Source organism: Triturus cristatus, chromosome 1_2 (genome assembly GCF_964204655.1).
Source record: "Triturus cristatus chromosome 1_2, aTriCri1.1, whole genome shotgun sequence".
NCBI classification, from domain to species: domain Eukaryota; kingdom Metazoa; phylum Chordata; class Amphibia; order Caudata; family Salamandridae; genus Triturus; species Triturus cristatus.
The window spans coordinates 275,277,938-275,302,897 of NC_140580.1; the positions used below are offsets into that span (position 1 = coordinate 275,277,938).

The window sequence follows — 24,960 nt, forward strand, 5'->3', positions numbered from 1 at the left end:
TTTATAATTTCTTTAAAAGTTTTTGTATTAGAAGGGTCAGCTGTTATGTATTTGACAATCTGTTGTAGAAAAACAGTAGGCAACGGCTTCTATAACAGATCTACAATTAATTAATTAAAGGCATTTTTTATAAATTTCTTTCGTATGTCTAGTATATTAGGACATAAACCGATTAAGTGCTCAATTGTCTCCTCTTTATAGTTACACAAGCGACAGGCTTTTGATGGGAAGCAGCTAGTGTTCCACGACCCCTCGATTTGGGCTATTGGTTTTAACAGGGAACGGAACCTCATATATTTTAGCTTGCATCCTTGATTCAAATTTGAGGCTAAATATTATTTGATTCCAGAGTACAACTCCATTATATAGTGTGCATGTGTTAGACCTGGCATCATTGGCATGTTTTTCCACTGCCCTTTTTGCTTCTGACCTCCTGTTTTTGACTGTGTGCTGAATTTTGTTTTTGCTGGTTTTAGAACTCTGGGCATTTTACAACTGCTGATCAGTGCTAAACTGCAAGTGCTCCATGTGTAAATTGTGATTATGATTGCTTATCCAGGATTGACATATTTGTGTTACTGGTATGACCCTAGTAAAATGCACTCTGTGTGCCCAGGGCCTGTAATTCAAATGCTAATAGTGGGCCTGTAGCACTTGCTGTGCCACCCACATAAGAGGCCCAAACCTGCCACTACAGTGTCTGTGTGGGCAGTTCTAAACTGCCATGTCAACCTGACAAGTGCACCCACTTGCCAGGCCCAGACTTTCTCATATTCTCCCTAAGGTAGGCCCAAGGTAGCCCCATGGGCAGCATGCAGTATATGTGAACGGTATGACATATCCTGGTGTGTGCTGATAGTGAAATACTGCCAATTTTGTTTTTCACTATTGCTAGGTCTATCTCTCCTGTAGGTTATCATTGGAGCTGCCTTGTAACCTCTTACAAGGGTAACTTCTAATTGGAAAGAGATAGAGATTTGGAGTTTGGGGTCCCTGAACTCACTATTTAAAAATACATCTTTTAGTAAAGTTGATTTTTGGATTGCCTTCTTGAAAATGCCACTTTTAGAAAGTGGGTATTTTCTTACTTTACCATTCTGTGCCTCTGGTTTAGACTGACAGTTGGGCTTTTTGTTCATTCACTTTGAAAAAAAAAAAAGAATTGTCCTTTGAGTAGAAAACTTTGGTGGTTTAGCAATCACCAAACACTCCAAGTAATATACAATTTTGATGGTTACTGTTCTGACAGAAAAAACAGTGTGCTAACATATAAACAAAAATTACAAATTTGTAAAGACAATTTATTCATTAAAATACACAATTAAAAACGTGTTCATACAGAATATATTATGTTTGATGACAATGATACCAAATTGACATTCCATAAAAACCTACGACAAATTCAAAATAATAAATAAAAACTACCCGAGAGTTAAAAAATACACTTTTCTTGTCATAATAAACCGTATCCATATCACAGAATGTTAGAGATGGACCCTGATTTACTGCATTACGTCAACATCTAGAGTAACATCAAGGTGAATGGATTTATGGTATGCAGGCATCAACGCGTTTCGATGGCTTCTGTCTTGGACAGTAAAAGGACTGGACTTTTAATTTACATCCTGCTTGCCAAGGTTCTCCGGGGACTTGTGTGTGTTTGCCTCCAGCTAAGAAGTCTTAGGGCCATCAGAGACTTCACCTGCAGCCCATGAACTCCTCTGTTGGAGGTTCTGACCTTCCAAGTGTTGCCAATTCAATTTATGGGCCCTTGGAGGTGGCTTTGCTGCAAAGGAAAAAAGAAAATCCATTAATCGTCTTTCAGCTCCTTTTTTTTTGACGCACAGCGCCGCTGTGCGGAGGAAAAATACACGGATTGCTGTGGTGTGGCCGAAGAATTGACGCAGCGCCTGCCTTGTGGCTGAAAGATCACCGCAGTGCGACTCCTGAGCACCGTGTCTCCAACGTCCGAGGCACATGCTCTGACTCTCGCCACAGGCCCAATTGAACAGCTGAAGAAATCGACGCCTCTCCTGCCACTCAGCTGGAAAATCAACATAGTGCCTGCTTCACCGCTGTACGGTCCCAGCGCATCCGGATTTTCTATGCATTGCACTTATGCACCAAGTCTTTCATCTACATTGCCCAGCAGTAAGGAACGAGGCAGAATGTCTGGAGTTCGGCGCATCACCTCCCCTGACAGCAAGGAATCGTCAAATCACCTCCCCTATTCCTGTCATCACCCACCCATCTGGATCCTAGATAATTCCATTTGGGCGGCGACACTAGTTCCTGAATCCTCCTAAAACTTGCCCTCAGTTTACAGGAGAAGACACTGCTCCTGTGACAAATCCCAGGGGAAAGGGGGTTGGGATCGAGAGAGTCAAAGATGCTGTGGCTCGTCCACTCAACAGAAACACTGTAGCAGGCATTCACTCAAGTCTGATGAATGGTAACAGAAGATACAGTACCTATAAACAAACAAATAATAAGGCATTAGTCTAGTATAAACTGTATCTTTTAAGGTATCACCTCACGAAAGCTTTTCAGATCTCAGCCAACCTTTAGTTTTGTTGTTGTTTTGTTTTCATTTAGATTGTCTGTAGAGGCTCCTTTAACACATTTTTCAAAACTGTAGTGAGTGTAATTTCAGCATCAAACCCACAAGCAAATTTGGACGGGGTTAGCTTCACCGAAGACCTTTCTGGCAGAGCCCTGCCAACAGTATGTAGAAGTTGAACAAAAACACTATTACCTATGTTTGCAGCACAATGTGGCGAATAAGCACTGCTCGTAGTAAATTCAAGTCTGTTGATGTGCCTCTCCTTTTCATCTTGTTCTTCTTTTCATCCAGGTGCCAGACTAATGCAGGACTTTCTTTGCAGTGACGTCGAAGCAGGAGGATCAAGAAACCTGGCAAGACAGAGTCCTGGAAACCGGGAAACACATAAATGGCAGGCGAAGAGGCTAAGGGAAGGATTGTGGACTGCTTTAGAACATTCATAAAGGTCATATTCTAATTGTTTGTAAAAATGAACAGGTGCAGATAATTAACTTGATTAGGGTGCCTTCTAGAAGGTGCTTTAGAATGCTCATAAAGGTCGCGCTCTAATTGCTTGTAGCGAGGAACTGGTGCAGATGATTAATTTGATGAGGGATGTCTTCCGGAAGGTTCACATTGAGGTTATCTATGCCAGTTTCCTGATGCCTATTGTGGTGGATTTTCTGAATGTGTCCGTGCTACCTGAATCTTGACCTTGCACATGCTTGGTAAAACATCTATAAAAGCTATTAGTTCTTTTCAAACAAACTGGGGAACACCAACAGCAGCTAGCTATTACAAACAGCATGTAATATGATCAAAAGTCAGGGTACAAGACGTTTGTTCATTCATAAGTGTTGGGAGGTATAATATGAGTTATGCCGGTATATTGTGATCCTGACAGCACCGCAGCAAGGAATCGATGCATCACCTCCTCTGGCAGTACGGAATCTACGGATCACTTCCCCTGCGAGTAAGGATTCAACGTATTGCTTTGTTTGCAGGCGCCTCATCTCCCTTGTGCCTGTTTTAGTCTATGATTTTGATGCATCCCAGGTACTTTTCCATAAAAGTGACGCATCCATATTTTCCTATGGATTGAACAGTTTTAAACCTTATAAAAGTGATATCTTTGCTTGTGTATGTTTGATTTTCATTAGTTTGGTCTTGTTTTATTCAGATAAAGATTGGTTATTTTTCTAAACAACTGGTGTGGTGTCCATTTGTTGTGTTTTCTCTGTGTTTGTTTTGTTCAAATGCTTTATATTTTGCCTCTGAGATAAGCTCGACTGCTCGTGCCAAGCTACCAAGGGAGGGGCAGGGCTTATTTTAGCTGTCTAATCCCCTTACCCTGATTAGGATAAGGGTCCCTACTTGAGCAGAGTGCAAGCCACTGCCAACTACAGAACACCATTTCTAACAGCATGCAGATGTTCCTGTAATGCCAACAAGTTTTGCGTTGCTCCAGAGAGTTTGTCTCAATAACTTCACCCGCTCCAGACGGGGCAATTTTATGAGATCTTCATATAACGGTAGATTGTTTTCCATGATCTTATTATTTGCAGATGCCAGGATCAACCAAGTACACAAATCTTGATGGTTTGTTACCTCATTGTAATAAAAATTCTTTTGCTGTTGCACAGCTGCATAAATAATGTAACATTGCTCCTGAGCGACGAACGACTAACGATATCAAGTATAGTTACAGACGCATTTTGCAATGGTAACGCGATGAAAGAAGATTCAATAAAGATATGAGCTCTATTATATGCATTTTCTTCAGATCATTAATGGATTTTTTTAGGAAGAACTAGTGCTCCGTACAATAAGGTAGATACCAGTTTTGTTTCCAGCACCATTATTGATTGATAGACTGCATATCCTCAATGGATTCTCATGAAACTTTTAACAGAGAGTGACACTGTCTGGGCCTTAGTTTTTAAGGTGGAAAGATGAATTATGCACCTTTATTTATTATAAACTGCTAAGCCCAAATAATTGTGTGTTGATACTACTTCCAGAATAATTCCCTCGATTTTTTTGTTTAACATGTTTCTGGGGTTTCCCAAAGGTCATGACCTTTGTTTTACTGGGGTTGACTTTTAAGTCACAATACTATTGAGAAAGCAAAAGCTATGTGGGGCAAATCTTGAGCTGATTCAGCGCCACTAAATTTACACATAGCTGCCAGGTTGTAATAGCTCTTTTCAGTGGGGCTGCCTCACTGAGAGCTACGGACGCGAAAGCTAATGGTGTCAGACAACTGATCAACTTCCCTCCCACACTCCTACGTTTTTAGTTTTACCTGGCCAGACACCCCACATGGCATCATTGATGGTTTGAACAAGGGATGAAGGGACTTACTCCTGCCAGGTCACTGGACGCAGTTCTTATTGTCTCACTTCCTTCTGAGTAGTGTTTATTTGCTTAGGACTCTATGGAAAGCCCATCCACCCCAAAGTTAACTGTGAAGCAGTCAGTATTATCAATAGTTAATTTTTTTTCTTCAGTTTAGTACTTTATTACGATTTCAGAGATCCAAAAAAGTGCATAACAGTACAAATATATAAAACACCAAATTTTCATTAAAGTTCCCCTGCACTTAATACAACAATTCATTTTCGAGTTAGCAGCATATATAAAACCCATGGTTAAGATTCATAAAATCCTAAACAGTTGTAAATCAAACTAAATTCTTCACTACCCAAGTAGCCGCAATTCATTATCAAGTTGACATAGTTATGCTAACAGAAAAAAAGCTAAATTAAATTCATTGCATTAACTTCACCCGCCTGATCCACATGGCAAAAAGAAACCGAGAAAATCCAAATACTATCAATCTACGTGTATCTGTTGATAATAATCTCAAGATTTCTAAATAATGTCCTGGACCTATTGATCGGCACAGGGGTGTTTTCCATTTTTTCCTTAACAGTGCATAGTGAGGGCAGAAAAAGAGTATGTGGGCAATAGATTCAGTACAGGCTTTGCACGCAGGACATAAATCATCTACCAAAGGACTCGCGCTCCATCCTGAGCAAAATGCCTTGGTAGATAAGGTCTTATATCTAAACTGTAAAAAGATCTTTCTTGCCACTTGAGGAGTAATTTCTTCTATTGATGCTTCAAACAGTGGAATTGATTTATACAGTTAAAAATCTTTTGTTAGCCCTGTGGAATATCCTGTTAGTTCTAGTTGGAATATTTTTTTCCAGTACATTCCTTTCAGCTCTTCCCTCGAAATACCTCTCATGGAATCAGGGCTGAGCCAAAAGCTGTCCATCTTTAACCTCCCAAGTAAATCGCATAAGCAAGAGAACCATCTCAAAGTCTCTACCTGGGGAGATCTTAAGAGGTCCTTCAAAGCCTCTGGGTATGGGTCCAACTCTGCCAGAGCCTATGCCAGAATGATAACATTTTATAATTTACTTTATGCTTTGTTTATGTGCTGTATTGAGGTAAAGAGTCACCAAGGGAGAACTGGCGGGGAGATCAACCAGTGATCTTAAAAATCGATTTTCTACTGTAGATAGAAAGGCTATGGCAGTTGTGCCCCACAACTCCGTACCATAAAGTGCCCCACCCAAAACCTTCGTTTTATAAATCTCGAGGGCAGGGGCAATCTGCCTAGAAACTGTCTTCCTGTGAATTTTACTTATGTGTGCACATTGGTGTATTAAATGTAATTTAGATTTTTCTACCTGTGGGAGCCAATTAATGGACGGAGTAAGCCGAATCCCCAAATAGTCAAATGCCTTCACTTGTTCCAATTTGGTTTTGCCCGCCCATATTGACCTAGTCTTCACTACTCTTCTACCCCTATTAAAAATCATGAATTTGGTCTTTGTTTCATTTAGACTGAGCCCTCTTCTCTTACAAAAATTTTAAAAATCATTTAAAAGTTGCTGCAACCCATGCGGAGACTTCGAAATTAAATGGGTATCATCAGCAACTAATAATGCCGGAACTCTAAGTAGCCCTGTCTTCGGGGCGTCACAACCATCTCTATCTAGAAACTAGACAACCCCATTTATAAAAAGAGTGAAAAGGGTCGGTGCCAACACGCATCCCTGTCTTGCTCCGCGTTTGACCGGGAAGGTTTCTGTTACTTGGCTATTAGGACTCCACCTGTCCTGTGCTGAATTCTCTGAGTGTAAGCGAATTAAAATGTTTAAAATATTTGTTGGAATGCGCATATCATGGAGAACACTCCAAAGTTTTTCACGTGGGACTAGATTAAATGCTGTACGCAGATCGACAAAAGCCACATAGAGCTTTCCACCCTTTATAGCCACTTCTTTCCAGTAGATACAGATTAAGCGAAACACCTGATCCAGTGTACTAATTTTAGGGCAGAAACCCGCCTGAAAATCACTCAGAATGGTAGCCTCCTTTATCCATTTCTGGACTCTTCCTAGTACCTGTTTGCAAAAGTTTGTTTGCAGTGAGTCTATAAGGCTGATTGGCCTGTAACTCAGTGGTGAAGATCTATCCCCCTTCTTGAAAATAGGTTCTGTTTCAGCTATCCTCCAAGAGGGGGGAATAGGGGCACCTTTCAATATCAAATTGGTCACCAAATTTATATACACACCCCATAGCATTATGTCTTCTCTAAAGAGATCACTAGGTGTTCTGTCGGGTCCTGGGGCACGTGCCGGTATGCAAGATACTATTGCTGTTAGTGTTTCTTCTGGTGTAATGACCAGATTGCTCTCTTCATGCACCCCGGATAAAGCCATCCCTGCTGATACCTCACTAACTATACAGGGGACTTCTCCGTAGAGGGAACCAAAATGCGCAACCCACTCCTTGGGTTGAATCGTATATTCAAGAGTGGGACGTTCCCCCCCCTCAACCAGAGTGTAGCTTGTCTCCAGAACCCTTTAGGATCTCTATCTGTTAGGGCAGTGTGTAGAGAGGTCCATGAGGAACCCCCCCACTCTTTTTTAGCTCTATCAATAGCCCTTTATATTAAACTCTGCAGATGGAAGTTTCTACATGGAACCCTTGCTTTCTTGGTTAAACCAGGGACACTTAGTATCACACTTTCTGCTAGCACATTGGGCCCCTTTACTGCTTGGGTTTTTAGGTTGACTCAATAAAGTTCTAATCTCATTAAAAAAGACGATAATGGGTGGACCCTACTGTCATGACGGCATAGTTAAAACAAAAAACGCTCAGATCCTTGATTAGATGCCTCGCTTTTTCCTTCACCATTTCCAGGGCTTCCGGATGGCTCTCTACCCACGACCACTTCAAGGCTTTCTGATTATTAGCACAAGTGTACCTATTTCCGCATGTGTCATAGTGTTAGATTTCAGCGGACCATCTATAGTCAGCGTAAGGGCAAGAGCATGGTGATCACTTTCCGTTCTTTTCACCACTGACATATCGACCACAGAAGGCCAAAGATTTGAGGTAATAAGACAATAGTCAATTCGACTTGTTTTGCCAGGCCTGTTGAGGAACTTCGATTTTCGATCACGATCGAATCGACCCGCAATTTTGTAACCCGCCGCCATTTTGTGTTGCCATCACTCAGGCAGCACGGCGAACGAAGTCTATTCTGCCTTTCCCGTAGCTTGGTGTCAAAATACGTCCTCGGCCTTGTTTGCGAGGCTGGTGTTTGGACTAGCCGAGTACACTAATCCGTGTCTGGCTCTCCTAATCCCTGTTCCAACTATCTGTAGGCTCACACCATTCTTTCCTGATCATATCTTATCAACTGGCCTTCACTGTCTCCTGCTAGCATTCTCTTGTGTCATGCCTGTCCTCCAATACACACAAACGTATCTCACCACCTGCAAGTCAGTTGTATTCTGTTAATGAATCAGTTCGGGGGTGGGATGACAAACATAGTTGGAGGAGAGGACTCTTCGAGTCATCTGATCTTTTTGTTTTCGAACCTTTCTTACTGGTTCCGCTTTGTTTTCCACTTACCCTATTGGCTCTTTTCTTCTTTGCTTGGGGCGTGTGTTTTGTTAATAATTCTGTATTGTATAGTATTTAATCTGATGCGCCACAGAGTGAAGTGGCAGTCTCCTGAGAACCTACTTTGTGTACTTCTAGGATAACTGTACTAGCTGCAGCTAAATAAATCCAATCTTCTAACGCCGACAGAGTGTCCCGTGTCTCTGTGTATCGAAGCAGGTGAACTCAGAAGACGGAGGGCGTACCCTGCGCCGCCAGGTCCAAAAGGTTCTGGTTCTTCACTGTTATACGTATGTTCCCCATTCAGGTCTGACTTTGCCCTATAATTGGAAGCTCTTAGTTTGTGTTGTAAAGTAAACGCAAGAACCTGTGCGCCTCTCTTTGACCACCTTACTGGTGGAAGGTCTAGAGGGGGAATAGACCATAAACGATCCCAATCCTCCGTTAAATCAAGAGGAGTAGAAATAAGGGATTCAAAGTTGTAGTTAAAATCTCCTTCCACTATAGTAGGGATATTATCTGAATATTTCAACAGGGCTTCGTCTAACCTGTGTATTGTGTCTGTTTCCGCCTTTGCACTGTCTACTCTGCTGTAAACATTAAAAATTCTAGCCTTCCACCCTGAGTACAAGGTCACTTCAATGGCCAGGATGTCCAGTGTATCCACATTAAGCAGCTTAACTTTGGCCCCTAGTGTAGTTTTCACCCAAATTGCAAGGCCTCCAAATGGTCTGCCCTGCTTTTTCCATTTGGTGTCGATTGCATAAACTGAATAGCCACTTCTATAGGGGGTGGCCAGACTCCAGGTTTCTGAAAGAGGATAAGATCGTAAAAATTCCACAAAGCTACACCAATCGGGGTCTGATTGTAATTTATGAATCCCAGCCACATTCCATACCAAAATCCGAAAGTCAGAGACAGAGATTATCCCGTCCTCTGACTCCAGATCATTGGCCGTGTCACCTACCACACCGGCCAGATGGCTGTCTACGACCCGCGGGAACAGTGGCCCTTTAGCTTTATTCAGTATATTTTGATTTGGAATATTATTATCTGTTCCCACTTGGAAGCTAGCCTCACTCGCCCTCCTCTTGACCACACCTACTGTTTTGGGCAATGATGGGTTTTGCGAATTTTCTACTTTTTGCAAACCACTTACAGTTAATTGTAGTCACTTCAAATCATTAGTAATGTTACCTCTGTCTTGGTCTGGGCTGGTATCTCTCAAATTTACTGTTGGATGTGGCGGCTCTGGGACCTGGGGTTGCCTATATTTATCAATAGGTCCTTGCTCCATCCCTGAAAGCCCACCTGTGTAACCCAACCCGAGGCTAATTGTTTAGCAGGTGGTGTTAAAAAGAGCTACACCTTGACACACCATCTCTCTTGCCCCACTGGATTGCCACTACTCTCTCTCCTTCACCAAGACAAGCTCTGCCTCACACAAAGTGAGCACGGAGATCGCTAAGTCGATACCAAGTCTCTGCCACAGTTTTAGGCTGGCTGATATCGTAAATAGTTGAAGATATCGAACAATCCTCTTTTACCACCCAAGGCTGTGGTACATGGTTGCTTGCCAGAGGAACCTGAAAGGCATGCGCAGCTTTGGCTGGAAATATGGCAGCTTATGTTGACATATTTAAAGTAAGCAACAGAACATAACACCATACCAGAGACTATGCAACACAACCACACAATTCTAAACATAGCATATCACAACTATATACTTAAAAGAGAACACAACTACAGTACAGCATAACACATTCATATTACAATAATGCAATACAAAAAACAACAGAACACATCACCACTACAATAAAATTCAGCACAGCAATTGTACACATACTTTTGTCACATAGTACCCCCTCCAAAACCCTGTTGTCAAAATACTGGAGTAAAAGGTGTTTGGAGCAAGCACTGCCTTAACTTACCACATAAGACATGAACTAATGCCAGACAAAAATGTTTTACGATCTAGCCTACAGGCTTTCGATACTTGTCTTTTTGGGAGGAAGAATGGACAACGAAGATTCTCTCCCGTTGAATGGAGGGTTTCACGTCTGGGAGCAAAAATTAAGCAAGGTGGGCACGCGCACCCTATAGGGAACATATTTAATCCCAGCATGTCACATGTTTTTTTTTTTTTTTTTAAAGGAAGCCTTTGACTCTATAAGACTCATGGGCTGCTTAAAGAAACATGTTCACATGCTGATAATGCAAAGGTCGGAAGGTCTACAGTCCCCTGCTGTCGTCCATCATTACGTTTACATCCATTCGTAGTGTCGCAAAATGCGGCCTGCCTCATAAAAGTTCATGAGGCAGGAGGTTTTGCATCCCTAGAAGAATATACATTTTGACATGTGACTCATTAAACATACGTTGCATCGCAAAACGATTGGTAGGTTGCATAAAGGTAGATATCAATTTGCACCCACTATGAGCGACCACCTGCTCAATGATAGTTCAATCCCTCACTCACTAAGCCAGTTATGACGTAATAAATCGAAGTGTCGTACTGTGAAGGCTTCTTCCTGGCCAGGTTTGTAAATTACTTCGTCTTTCTGAATGATCTCTGATTAGTTCTGCAAATCAGTACGTTTAATTGTTATAAAAAGTTGAACACTTTGGAAAAAGCATGTTTATTTAACTAAGTATTTTACCACAGGTCAGGAGTACAACTTTTTAAAAATGGAACCTGGTGAAGTAAATTCTTTGGGAGAGACGTACGACTTCGACAGTATCATGCATTATGCCCGGAACACCTTCTCAAGGTTGGAATCTAAGGTTATGTCTCTTAAGTTCTTTACAGTGCTTGCTATTGCCCATGATTTTTACACTTATTCTATATGTGTAAGTATTTTATGACTTGAACAGATGCTAATCTTTTAAACCAACCGCTACTCTAACGTATATTTTATAATTAGATTGTATAACATCCCTTAAGAAAATGTTACTAATATGGAACCATGCGATCGACAGCACATGAATAACTAAGGCTGAATTCAAATTAAAAACATGAAAGAAAATTGTATTCTTCAAGTCTATAGATGAAATCACTTAAACATATAGAACTCCCTGTAAATGATCTTAAAGGTTAACATTTGATATTGCAAATCTATCGCTCACGACTTAAGTAAATGCAATATCAGTAAAATGTTTTCCACTTTTTGTTACCACTTTTGATGGCTTGGTAATTAAGTTTGAAAAGGCACCAGTGACTCAAGTAAACATATTGTGACATACATTTCCTTCATATATTTTTTACACTATTTTAGAAGTCGGTTGCCCCATATCATGCCACAAAACTGCTAGAAAGTAGTTTCACCACTAACTATATTATTGCAAAATACCACGACTGGGCCAAAAGGTGGGATAGAGATCCCTTTAAAAAGTCATACATACAACTTATGTCATACAGTATAGTGACTGTATTAATTAACTCCCTTATCACTCTTTTCATAACACATACTATGAGGTTTTCCACAGTACCATTCTACATATGTGTATTGTATTGCAACATTTCTGTAGTACTTACTATCACTAAGAGGGGCGCTGAAGCTCTTGCCTACATGGACAACATGCTACACCATATAGGGTGTGTGGCCAGAGGGTGTTGTGCTTTTTGATCCTATGTGTGAAGTGCAAAAACAATGAATCGTTCTCGAGCATAAACAAATCAGTATTCAAAATAAAAGTATCAGCATTTCAAGAACAAAGTTCAATCCATATGTGTAAGAAAATGTTCTTCTTTATTGTCTCAGTTGTCAGGATCTCCCCATATGAATATGACATGATAGATCATGTTTACAAGAAGACCAAGGATGTTTGTAGCCAACACGTGTTTCGTCTTAGGGTAAATGGCCCAAACGACTTCCTCAGGGCATAAAGAATCCGTACTCTGCTTAATAGCGTGAATTGCGAGTAGTAACCATCCCAAATAGGGTAAATACTTCAGTCAATTTCCCTCAAGGATAATTTAAAAGCAAGTATCTCGAAGATGACTCGAAGGAGTATATCCCGGTCAGCAAGTGAAGTCAGCGAAGCAGTAAATGGTCTAATAAATGGAGAGTACTCCAGTTGTATTCTGAAATCAGGTAAAAGTAAGTATTGTATTGCAATATTTATGTAGTACTTACTACCACTAAGAGGGGCGCTGAAGCTCTTGCCTACATGGGCAGCATGCTACACCATATAGGGTGTGTGGCCAGAGGGTGTTGTGCTTTTTGATCCTATGTGTGAAGTGTGTTGATGTCGTGCGTGGTGACTATCGAGGTGCGGTTATGGTGTTATGGATTACAGTGGTTAGCAGTGTGATGGAGGAAGAGGTGTGAGAGATAGGAGGGCAGTTGGTGGTTTTCAGTAAGCTTGCAGCTTAGAATCTCAGACAGTATCTTTAAGGTATTTAATAGACTGGTTACTGCACTGGGTGTTACATTTTGAGATATTTTATTTAAGGTTAATTTTTCTGAGCAGGCTTAGATTGGATGAAGAGATGGTGGGGCGATCTGCTGAGATGGATTGGTACTATCATCCCATAACCAACTGTCATAGTGCGATGTCTAGAAGGAGTCACAGCATACAGTTAATAGGAAACTGCAGTGGTGGACTTAATTAGAGAACTCTGTTGGCCAGCAGTATGTTGCAGATCTCTTCACTTATTCCATGCCTGTTCAGTTAATGATGGGTGGTTTACTGCTGTGGAAAGTTAGAGTACTAGGTGAAGGGAATGACCCATAGCAAAACTGTCATAGGTGATTGTAATGGGGTCAAGCAGTATTAGGAGATTATAACCCAGCTTGTAAGAACTTCAGTCGGCAGATTGAGCACAATATGTCATGGTATTAAAACTAATGCAGACCAGAAGCGTTGTATATGAACTGACAATACTGTATAATACCCAAACTAGACAAGGGTCAACTATTCATCACTTACCTGGACATAAAAGGTTATGTGCTGTTTGTGGTGTTCCATATTTGTGGACTGTTGATTGTAGTTGAAGATGTAATTATTACTCTGGGTTAAAACCCAGAATTGTGCACAATGTAGTTATCTTGGAAATAGCAATGTTTTCACATTTCTTCTGAGAGTTCATGCTGCTGAACGCTTTGAATCTTGTCTGGGAGTGAATTCCAGAGCTTGTATTGAGAAAGCAATGTTGTCTGTGGAATTCTTAGAGTAAAATGGTATCACGATTCTTGTTGCAAGCCCGGAGCACAGTGCTCTATTTAGTTTGTTTGTATAAGTTGGGAATTTTGCTTGTGGCCACAGTGGTCCTTTTCCTTGAGGGGGTTCTGTGGACAATGGAAAGTGCCATTATTATTGCTCTTCTAGCTATAGGTAGAGAAAGAGTCTTGCAGCAGCATTATAAATTAGTTGTATTTTGCATATAATAAAACTGAGGTCACCGAACTAGGTTGTTGCGCCTAGAGACCCTTACGGGTGATTGTTCACGCTTTACAAATGTGGATTATAATCAAGATTGGAAATATCATGTGTGAGGATAACTTAGAGCTTTAGTTTGTATTGAACGAATCGGAAGATGCAACAAAGTGTTTCCATTATGTAGAAGGTGGTGTTTGTGACCTTGTTGATGGGGTTTTGAGACTAGGTCTCACTCCATGGCTACCCTTAGGTTTCTTACTTCTCTTGGTGTTGCTGAAGGGGCCTCAACCTCTTTGAGCTGTATGGTATTTTTGTCATTGCCTGCAAGCCATGATCTCTGTCTTTGCACTGTTGTGCTTTTGGTGATTACTCATCATCAATGCATTTATGGTGTCAGTTATCGCCAGTTACCATGTTTTGAGTTGTAGCGGTTTTCTGGCCTATCGGTTCCTAGAATGATGTATGTGTCAGCTACATAGCTTTAACTGGTAAGTATGAATGATCTAATCAGTCCTGGTAAGGTAATTGGGTATATGTTGAATAATAGGGACATATGATTTATCCCGATGTGGACCTCTGTGATGGGTTTGAGAAGATGATGTGAAAGGTGGTAGGTATATTGCTCGTCATCTTTGTCTGAGGTAGGAGGAAATCCATTTTAGATGATTTTAGTAACATGTAGTAGTGGACTGTGCCAAATGTTAATGATGAGTCCAAAAGTGAGGCCATTCCGTTCTTGTCAACGGTGAGTGTTAGCTCATCCCAAATGCAAATGATGATTGACTGGATTGTTGCTCTGAGGTATTTTCCTCTGTATATTTGGAAATTTAAGAAAACTGTGCTCTTTTACTTATTTTTCCTGGGAAATGGCCATTAGATATTTCTCTGTATTTGCTGGTTGAGGGGGCTTTCTGCCCTTCTCAAGCAACAGCAACAATCCCTGGCAGGGTGAAGCACAGAAGGTCCCTAAATCACCCAGTGCTTACTCCACTGGTAGCTTGGCACAAATAAATCAATCAGGGAATTGTGTACCGCACTACTCACCCGTGATGGTCTCAAGGCGCTCTAGTTCTGCAGATGCGCTGGGTTTCTGCTAGGGCGAGGTAGGCGGAGCAGAGGTTTCTCTTGGATACGTGGAAGGAGACTTTCGTTGAGGTATTTGGTTCTGGTGTTGTGGAGCGATTTGTAGGCATTGGTGAGTAGCTTGAAAGTTGCTCTCTTCTCGACGGGGAGTCAGTGCAGGCCACGCAGGCGTTGGGTGATTTGATCATGTTGTGGGATGCCAAGGACGAGTCCGGCTGCGGTGTTCTGGATGGTCTGGTGTTTGCGTAGCAGGGTTCTGTTGATTCCAGCATAGAGGGCGTTTCCGTAGTACAGTCTGCTTGTTATGAGTGTGTGGGCGACATTCTTTTTGGATTGGGGGATCCACTTGAAGGTCTTGCGAAGGATGTGGAGGGTGTTGAAGCAGGTGGAGGCAATGGCATTGATCTGGCGGGTCATGGTGTGGGAGGAGTAGAGTATAATGCTGAGGTTCTGGGCGTGGTCTGTGGGGGTGGGGGGTTGCCGAGGGCGGTGGGCCACCAGGTGTTGTTTGCTCAAGCTGAGAGGGCGGGTCCAAGGACGAGGACTTCTGTCTTATCTAAGTTGAGCTGCAGACAGCAGCTGCTCATCCAGGATGCGATGTCTTTCATTCCTTCCTGGAAGCTGAGTCTGGTGGCGTTGGGTTTCTTCGTGAGGGAGAGGATGAGCTGGGTGTCGTCGGTGTAGGATACTATGCTCTGTCCATGCTGTCTGGCGATGGCATCGAGCAGTCAGGCAGTCAAGCCTAACTTGGTGTAAATTTGTAAAGTATTTATGCATCACTTAAACAATAAGAAAGTGGAAACACAAGATAAGAAAAATACTGTACCAAATTTGGAAAATGGAGTACAATGTAATACATTATTTGATACCAAAATAACAAAAATCCATTCAGCAGAACCGGAGATATTCAGTTTTAAAGGCTTTGGTAAAAATAGTGCCTAAAAGCACAAAGCACCAAGTATGGTTATCTGGCCACGCCAGACTTATGACAAAGTAACAAGTTCAGGCCTCTCACGATGGAGTGCATGCCAGGTACAGGGACCAGGTTAGGCCTGCTGAAAATTATACCTTAGGTCCTTGATGTGAGGCATTATATCACGAAGCATCAGTTCCGAGGAGTGATGCGAGATCCTGCGTCGAATTGCACAGCGTTGGTTCCAATAAGGAACTGCGTGGGCTTTGATGTCCCATGTTGAATTGCGTCACGCTGCATCAGTTCCGAGGCGGATATACGATGGTTGCTTCGAAATGCATTTGGACTCTGTTAGTTCCAATAGGGACTATAGCTTGGCTGGCACAGCACCTTTATTTCCCACTTGCAAGGGTCCAGGACTGGGGGCACCGCTGGGGTGGTTCAGGATTCATTGCTGCCAGAATCCAGCTGCATGGTTCACAGAGCTTGTTGTGCCCCCATAGCTCAGAACAGGAGGCCAGCCAGCTAGGCCTTGTAGTCTCTCTGGTGGTCCCCAGTTCAAGTGTGGGTCCAGCCCTTATTCCTCAGCCAGCGCAGCAGTCATTCTTGTAGCAGGGACACAGGGAAGCAGAGCAGGCCTCCTTGCAGCAGGGCAGCAGAGCAGTCCTCCTTCTGAGTCTCCCACAGGTCCAGAAGTCATCTGAAGTGTTGGGTCTGTTAGTCCAATATTCATTCCTTATGCCAGCTTTTGAAGGGGGGGAAGCTTCTAGAGTTTCACCCTCCCAGATGTGTCCTGAATTTCCTCCCTGCTGTGGCTCCAGATTGGCTGGGGTCACAATAGCATACTTACAACTCCTTTGTGAGTATGCTGAGGCAGCCCCTATGAGGTGCTAGTGTAGTAGGTAATAGCTCTGCCCCCCATCCTGCTAGAGTTGTCCCTTCCTGCCAACACATAGTCCCCATTTGTGATTTTGTCTGTGAGAAATATACAAATGCCAACTGCCAATGACAAGAAAATGCCAACTTTCTAACAGTGTGAAAAACTACACAGGCCTTGGCCCTTAATTACGAAGGTTAGGCATCTTGAAAATAAACAAACATCACAATTGCCAATACTGATACACTTTCACACTCTCATTTCAATTCGTGATCACACACATTAGTTGTTATGATCACCATTTATTTGATCGATTTTAAAAATCTTGATTTTTGAATTACCCAAAAATCTCTGAGTGAAGTTTGACATCTTTAATTTATACATATACTAGACGAACATATACTAACATATTCAAATGGCAAACAAATATTTAAATGTGCGTCAGCAATACAAAACATTACACATGTAAAAAAATATTTTTTAGACAATTATACACACAAAAACAGTTTAAAGATTTCCTTTTCTTTGCTCAAGTTCTGACTTTTAACATGCCCTTTAGGAGCTAATATATTTTTGTTATTTTGTCGCTCCAAACCAACTGGGCCATGTCCAAACAGTGCTTCTACAAGGCTCAGGGAGAATTACCTTCTCCTATACCACTGAAAATTATATAAACTCCAAGCTCCAGTAGTTTTTTTATTTGAAATTCACTTGTTTGATGAAAACCAAGTATCAATGCGTATTGAACCCTTTTCTTGTTATGGGTTCTCCACAGAACATATGAGCACTTTAAAAATAAAATGAAAGGAAAATCATTTGTTACCTTTCGCTGCACATACCAAACTCCATGACACACACTCAACTTTTTTCACATCATATTACCTCTTGCGTTGTTTCATTCACATTCCCTACTTTCACCGTAGGGCTTGGTTCTTATCAAAACTCTCCTAAACCCATCGTTCAACCATGGTTCCTCCTGAAAAATTATAAAGAATACCGACTTCAATCATGCTAAAAAAGTCACAATAATTCTGAAAGCCTCGACTGCAAGACAACTCACTTTATTCCAAAGGGGATATTTCCATCCAAGGAAGCTGCCACCTCAAAGAAATCAATCCAAATTCTATACCCTAATGAAAACATCTGTATTAATAAAAGCTTGTCATCAAATTTGCATCTATCAAGAATGCTCAAAATTCAAAAGGCAATCTCATCTGGTTAGCCTATGGACACAATTTTTTAAACGTATACTGAAACCTAGAAGTCGTATACATTAAACTACCTCCTCTCCTGATCTGAACAGTGTTTTTTCCGTATATTTTTATAATTCGATGCCCGTAAAACTGCCTCTTATCACCATGCTTGGCGATATGACAATCACTGTCAGTACGTCTTCGTAAACAACAAGAGTTAGCCTAACAACATACCTTCTTTTAGAATCTTTTTTCAAAAGCTGTCTGCTTAAGTTTATCATGCCGTTTCTCTAATGGCTCAATGTGCCACACACATTTAAAAATGACTATTAGTATTGGCTGCTTCAGCTGCCTGGCAGGGGGGGTGTTCTTGAGTGCTTATGTACGGATGCCCGTGTAGGACGATTTTCGGTGCACATTCGCCTTTTGTATAAAGAAAACTTTGTGTAAAAAGACTTTATTAAAAACAACTAGCGCCCCATTTTTAATAGTTGTATTTCAACATTTGTATATCATCACGTAGGCAAAGTATTATGGGATCTGAAGTTAATTTTGATAAATCACTTTATTGACAGAGCGAGTGAACACTCAGCTAATAATGACTCTTTTGCATTTGTATTTTGCCACGTTGGGCCTCACAAACACATGGTATTATGAGATAAATGACTGAGCAGGCACTCTTGGATGAAATATCTGAAATTACTTGGTATTGGCAGGGGCAGCTCCTCCATGTGGGCGGAGGAGCGTCACCCTACTGCTTTCTCCCCATAGACGCCTGTGGGGTTGGCGTCCCTGCCAATCACAATGCTGCCATGGCAGCGTTTTGATTGGCTTAGGGGAGGGGGGAGGCTGCTGCTGCTTCCTGTTGATGCAGACCGATGAAGCGGGACAGACCGGCAAAGGTAAAAAAACATAACTTTTTTTTCAATTAAACCCCCCCACACAACCCCCTACCCGCACGCCCCATAAGTCATACCGGCCACGACTTGGGGTTAAAATACTGCAGAGGATATTGCTATGTCCAAATACAGAGGTACTTGTACCAAAGTCCTCCATTTGTGTAGTGCAAGGACAAAGATGTATTATTGAATGATGATAATAATTTGAAATTGAAAAAGAGTCTCTGTGCTATCCTGATATCTGATATTCTAATCACTTATACATTTTGAAGCTGCATCATTTTGTTTAAACCTTCTATTGCTGTATTGCTGTATTAAACTTCACAGTTAGATGAGCTTCTCTCTGTATCAACCATCTTTCCAGATCACCAATAGGAAGATCTTGGCAGACTGCTGACAACACAGTACAACTGAAATCATTTTCTGAATGTTTTTGAGTAATCCAGTGGTTGACCAATGGAGCAGTTAGTACTTTCTTGCAAATCCTTGATTTATGTTGAATTATTCGCTGTGGTACTTATTGATTGGTTTTACCGATATTTAGTTTGTCACATCGACAAACTACCCCATACACAACATGTTTGGTTTTACAATTCGTAAATGTTTCATGTTTCCAAAGCATATTCTTGTGTATGAATTGAGAGCCCTCAATCGTCTGCTTGCAACAAATCACATTCTGCATTTGTGATGTTCAAGAGGTGGAAGATTCCACATAAGTCTTAGTGTCTCTTGCGGGTGATGATGGAATTGAAGCACAAACTATTTCATTTTTTATATTGTGCCCTTTTTTAGCGCAAAGAGAGGTTTTGTGAAGGACTGGTCCAGTTTGGAAATCAAATGCCAGTTCAGATTTATGATTTATTTTTAGATGATTAGTTTTGTGCAATATGTTGATACTTGCACTAGAAGATCCTATTGCCAGGTCCACCAAACTCTTAGTTGAAGGCTTCAACAATTTGCATGGGTATCCACAGTCCTTCAATTTATTAATCAAATTGTTGGTGTGAAAAAAGTAATCCGGTTTGCTGGAACAATTACGCCTGATCCTTAAAAACTGGCCAAATGGCATGTTATCACAAAGACTGCGAGGATAATTGCTTGAAGAATGTAAGGCCTTATTTCTGGCTGTTGGTTTGGAATGTAGTGTAGTCATTAGTTGTCCATTTGCTGCAATCACTTCTACATCCAGAAATGCAATATAGGCTTCGTCCTGATGTAAACTGAACGTAATGACTGGTATCCTTTCATAAAGCCAACAATCGAATTGTTGAAGTGATCATCATGTCCTGTCCAAATGAAAAAGATGTCATCAATAAATCGTACCCATTTTCAAATCTGAATGACGGAATGGATTATTCTGAAAAATAAAATCTCTTCAAATCTAACCGTATACAACATGGCTAGCTCTGGAAATAAAAATCATCACCAATTTAAAATAGTTATTTTTGAGTGTAAATCTCTCAAGTCTGTGATGAATTTTGTAGGGACCTGATGTGGTCTATGTCTTGTGTCCAAAAAACATTCAATAGCAGCCAGTCCATCTTCTTGTGGTATCTTAAATGTGAAGGGACTCCTTCCAGAAATGTTTTAAGGAACACATCTACGTGCTTAGCTTTCAGTTCAAATACAGAGTCACATCCAGAAACTATAGGGCGTCCTGTAGTAGTTTGGTTTTTGTGCACTTTTTGGAGTAAATATAATACTGATATATATTTTTTCAAGAACTCACTATATAAAAAATGTTATAGTTGCATCGGTACAAAATGTAGTAGGGACCTGATTGTATTGGACATTGAAACAGCGCAAAGATTGTCCAAACAACTGGAAGAGATCCTGAGCCTTGAAAATTAGATCAATGACAATCACATAGTAGTATTTTATTGTTTTATTTTATTGTTTGATTAATTGATTAATTACAATACGCATATAAGAATCAAAACTTAAAAACATTGGAAAATATTTTTCACTCGGCTCCTCAATCATTCTCAATAAAAGTGAGGCAATAAAATTATTAATATAAAAGTTTTCTTCTAAGACAGGGTAACCTTCGCTTACATACAACCACAGGGCGGCATAGTATCAATAAACAGAGTTATTAAAAATAGAGGTTACTTCTAAAATCAACCGGTTTAGCCACCAAACTTGAGAACATCCCAAAGTTAATATAAAATTCAGAGTAACAGCAGTCAGTAGTCAATGACAAATCGTTGATGCCGCGTTCTTTTCCTCAGCTGCACAGCTTACATTTTTTTAAGAAAAATGGATTCAAGTTCCATGTTATGAGGCTGGGGCTGGGTGCACTGGTTTTACTGGAGAGCAGCTTCAAAGAAGTACCTTTGTAACGACCACCTATGTTTATTTCCTAGTTTTGACACGGGGCCTTGGGTTTGCTGATTAGGCCTGGGTATGCAAGATTAATAAAGGGTGTAAGGCTAATGTTTAAAGCTGTGTTTTCCAGGTTCAATGCCATGATGATACCCTGCCTACAAGACCGGACTCCCAATCTGTTCCACTCCGGCCTCAGTTTTGATATACGCAAGGGCAACAATGCTGGGCAGAGGCATACAACATGTTCCAAAGACTCGACCGATTCCCCGCAACCCCTGCACAGAAGCTCATCTGATGGGCGCCGGCAAAGGCTGAAGAGGACAAGGTCGTCAGCAGACAGAAGATTGCATAACTGAACACCACCAATCTTGGGGGATGATTATTTATTGCGTCTAGCTCCGCTGAGAGGTTGGCAATAAACAGATGAAAGAGCAGCAGAGCGAGCATGCATCCCTGTTTGACTCCCTTTGTCGTCGTGATTTTTCGAGATAGGTTTGAGCCGGTACCAAGCTTGACTTGTATCCAGGTGTTAATGTGTAGTTGGACTATTGCATCCAAGAGTTTAACCGGGATTCCCCATTTCATTAGCTTGGCCCAAAGTGCCTCCCCTGGAACTCGGTCAAAGGCAGCTTTGAAGTCAACAAAACAGCAATAAACCACCTTGGCTATAACTATCGCTTTATCTATAAGTTTTGATGGGGCCAGTAAATTGGACATGATGCTCGAGTTTGCAGTGAAGCCTGCTTGGTTTTTTGGGATCAGTCCTTTCAAGTCGGCCCAAGAGCTCAGTTCTTCAAGTAGAATGCTCGCAAAGTGCTTCGCCTCTTTGTCCAGTAAGGCTATCAGCCTATAGTTGTTTGTGGGATGAATGAGAGCCAGACTTGTAAGTTGGATGAATTATTGCCCCTCGCCAAGAGTTAGGTATAGTTGAGCTCCTTAGTGAGTAATCAAAAAGTAGTGCTAGCTGTTTTGACCAGAGAGAGATGTTTGATTTAAGCAAGGCCTGTGGCAGGCCATTTGGACCTGGCGCTCCATCTGATCTTGCTTTGGATAGTATTTTAGCCAGCCATGTTTGGGTGATAGTGATTTTCTCGCTTAGATGTTGCTGCGTCTCTTGTGAGCAATCCTGGCACTGTTTAGGGGCATCTTTAGTCAGTATGGCGTTGTTGATTGGTATAGATTCTACTCCTCCATGGGCCCGAAAATGAACAGTCAAAAATATTACCCATTCTATTTCTACTTAAGACCTGATTCAAGGAGATTTTTTGCCAGAATATCAGGCAAGATCAAGGAGAAATGTATCTCCTTTTCCGACACTTCTTTGTCCTCAACCGCTAAATCAGAAACAGGAAAAGGTCCTTCAAACCAGAACCAACAGAAAAGAAATCAACCATCATCCTCTACTTCTTTTTTAGGAAGAGGCTGTCAAAGAGGACAAGGAAGAACCAGGTATACAAACCATCTGTGGGAAATGACAACACAAGTTTTATAAGAACCAGTGAGCTCTTCTATCTTCAATCTCTCGAGTAGACCATTACCAAAAGCTGAAGAAAGTGTTTTAAAAAAAGGTCTCTCCTTTGTACCAACAAGGAAAACTAATTTTGTGAAAATGAAGGAAGAAGTCTTAGAATTTGATTAAAAGCATTTTTTTCTACACAAAGATTTCCCGCCAAATAAAGAAGCAACATGGTTTCAAAACAAATAATATTTTTGTCCGCCACCAAATACAATCCCTAAGGAAGTATTAGCTTTAGAACATGCAGTACTAATAGCCATTCAAGATATGGAAAAGAAAAAAAACCAATGTCAAATATAATGTCTCTTGAGAACAAAGAAAACCATTGTCTACATTAAAAAATGATTCCTAAATTGTAATCAAGCCTGCGGACAAGGGCAGTACTGTCATTATCTGGTCTACACAGGAATATAAAAAAGGAGAAATCTATTAAATACAGAATTTTATTTGAAAAAATCAAGGAGATCCCACTAAAGAGATTCAGAGAGAAATTGTGGAAATACTGAAACAGGGTTTTCACCAAGACCTCATTGGACCGAAGGAGTACGAGTTCTTGAAAAAATCAAATCCACGTATACCAATATTATATTTACTCCCAAAAGTGCACAAAAACCAAACAACTCCCCAGGACATCCTATAGTTTCTAGATGTAACTCTCTACTTGAACTGATAGCTAAGTATGTAGATGTGTTCCTTAAACCATTTCTTAAAGGAGTCCCTACATACTTAAGAGATACCATGGACTTTAATATTAAAATTGAAGGATCAGAGTTCTGTTATAAAAACACAGAGACTTATCACTTTTGACGTCTCTTTATATACTCAGATCCCACAAGAAGATGGACTGGTGGCTTTTGAATGTTTTTTTGGACACGTGACCTAGACCACATCAGGTCCCGTCTAAATTCATCATGGAGTTGGCAAGATTTGCACTTAAAAAGAACTATTTAAAATTTGGTGATGATGTTTTCTTCCAAGTATAGGGGACAGCCATGGGATGTCCCTGAGCACTGCGGCTAGCCATGTTGTATATAGCTACATTTGAAGAGCATTTAATTTTTCAGAATAATCCATTCCATCTTCAATTTTCAAAATGGGTACGATTTATCAATGACATTTTTTTCATTTGGACAGGACAAGACCATACACTTCATCAATTCCATTGTTGGCTTAATGAAACAACACCAGACTTTAAGTTCAGTTTACATCAGGATTCCGCCATGTTTACATTTCTGGATGTATAAGAGAGCAAATGGACAACTAATGACTACACTACATTCCAAACCAACAGACAGAAATAAGGCCTTACATTATTCAAATGCAAAAAGAACAATTGATGGACAGAACGAAGAACAATGTCATACATTCACACCAGTCCAGAGATATGGGCCTAAATCATTTTTTTTGCTCCCCTTGCCATTCCTGTTTGAACCCAGCCATATTCAAATCAGTCTTGACCCTGCACCCAGTGGGAACAGTCCAGCCCGAATTGCCAGGCCCTTCTTGGACTGGAAACGAGCATCCTAGGACTGGTTTAGCGGTTTCACCCCTCATCAGCCAGGATAGCTTTACTCCAGTGGCATGGGTACTGAACTCACTGTGCCACTGGATTCAAGCAGGCCTGGCTGATGATGGGTGATGCTGTGAAACTGGTCTCAGGTTGCTTTTCTGGTCCAGGGAGGACCTGGCTTGGCAGTAAGGGCTGGACTGTTCCCATTAGGCACTGGACCAAGACTGATTTGCATATGGCTGTGTCTAACCTGGGGTGGCATGGCGAGCAAAAGAATGATGGATTCAACCCAGATCTCTTGATTGGGGGTGAATGTTTGATTTGCTCTGCATTCCGCCCATCATCTGTGTGTCTTTTGCTTTCTCGCCCTAAGTGTGCCGGGTATGCCCAGACGTAGGTCCTGGGTTCACTGTGCCACGGGATTCAAGCTAGCCTGGCTAATGAGGGGTGGTGCCACGAAACCGGTCCCAGGATGCTTGTTTCCGGACCAGGGTGGACCTGGCTTGGTAGTTTGGGCTGGACTGTTCCCATGAGGCACAGGGTCAAGACTGGTTTGCATATGGCTGGGCCTAAACTGGGGTGGCATGATGAGCAAATGAACAATGGATTTAACCCAGATCTCTTGACTGGGGGTGAAAGTCTGATTTGCTCTACATTCCGTCCATCATCTGTGTGTCTTTTGCTTACATTATTAAAGCCATCAAACCTGCAGTCTTCGTGATAACTTTCACGTCAACAATTTGATAAAAAAATTGAAGGACCGTGGATACCGAAGCAAAGTATTGA

The 24,960-nt window shown here is 41.3% G+C and overlaps 1 protein-coding gene across 1 annotated transcript in view; it reads left to right on the top strand.

Moving 5' to 3' along the window:
• TLL2 (tolloid like 2) overlaps nt 1-24,960 on the top strand; it is a 2,438,103-nt gene that overhangs the window by 1,220,442 nt on the left and 1,192,701 nt on the right. The window contains exon 7 of the mRNA XM_085603672.1: nt 11,139-11,244. Coding sequence (XP_085459798.1) covers nt 11,139-11,244 — 106 coding nt within the window. The remainder of the gene's footprint in view (nt 1-11,138; nt 11,245-24,960) is intronic.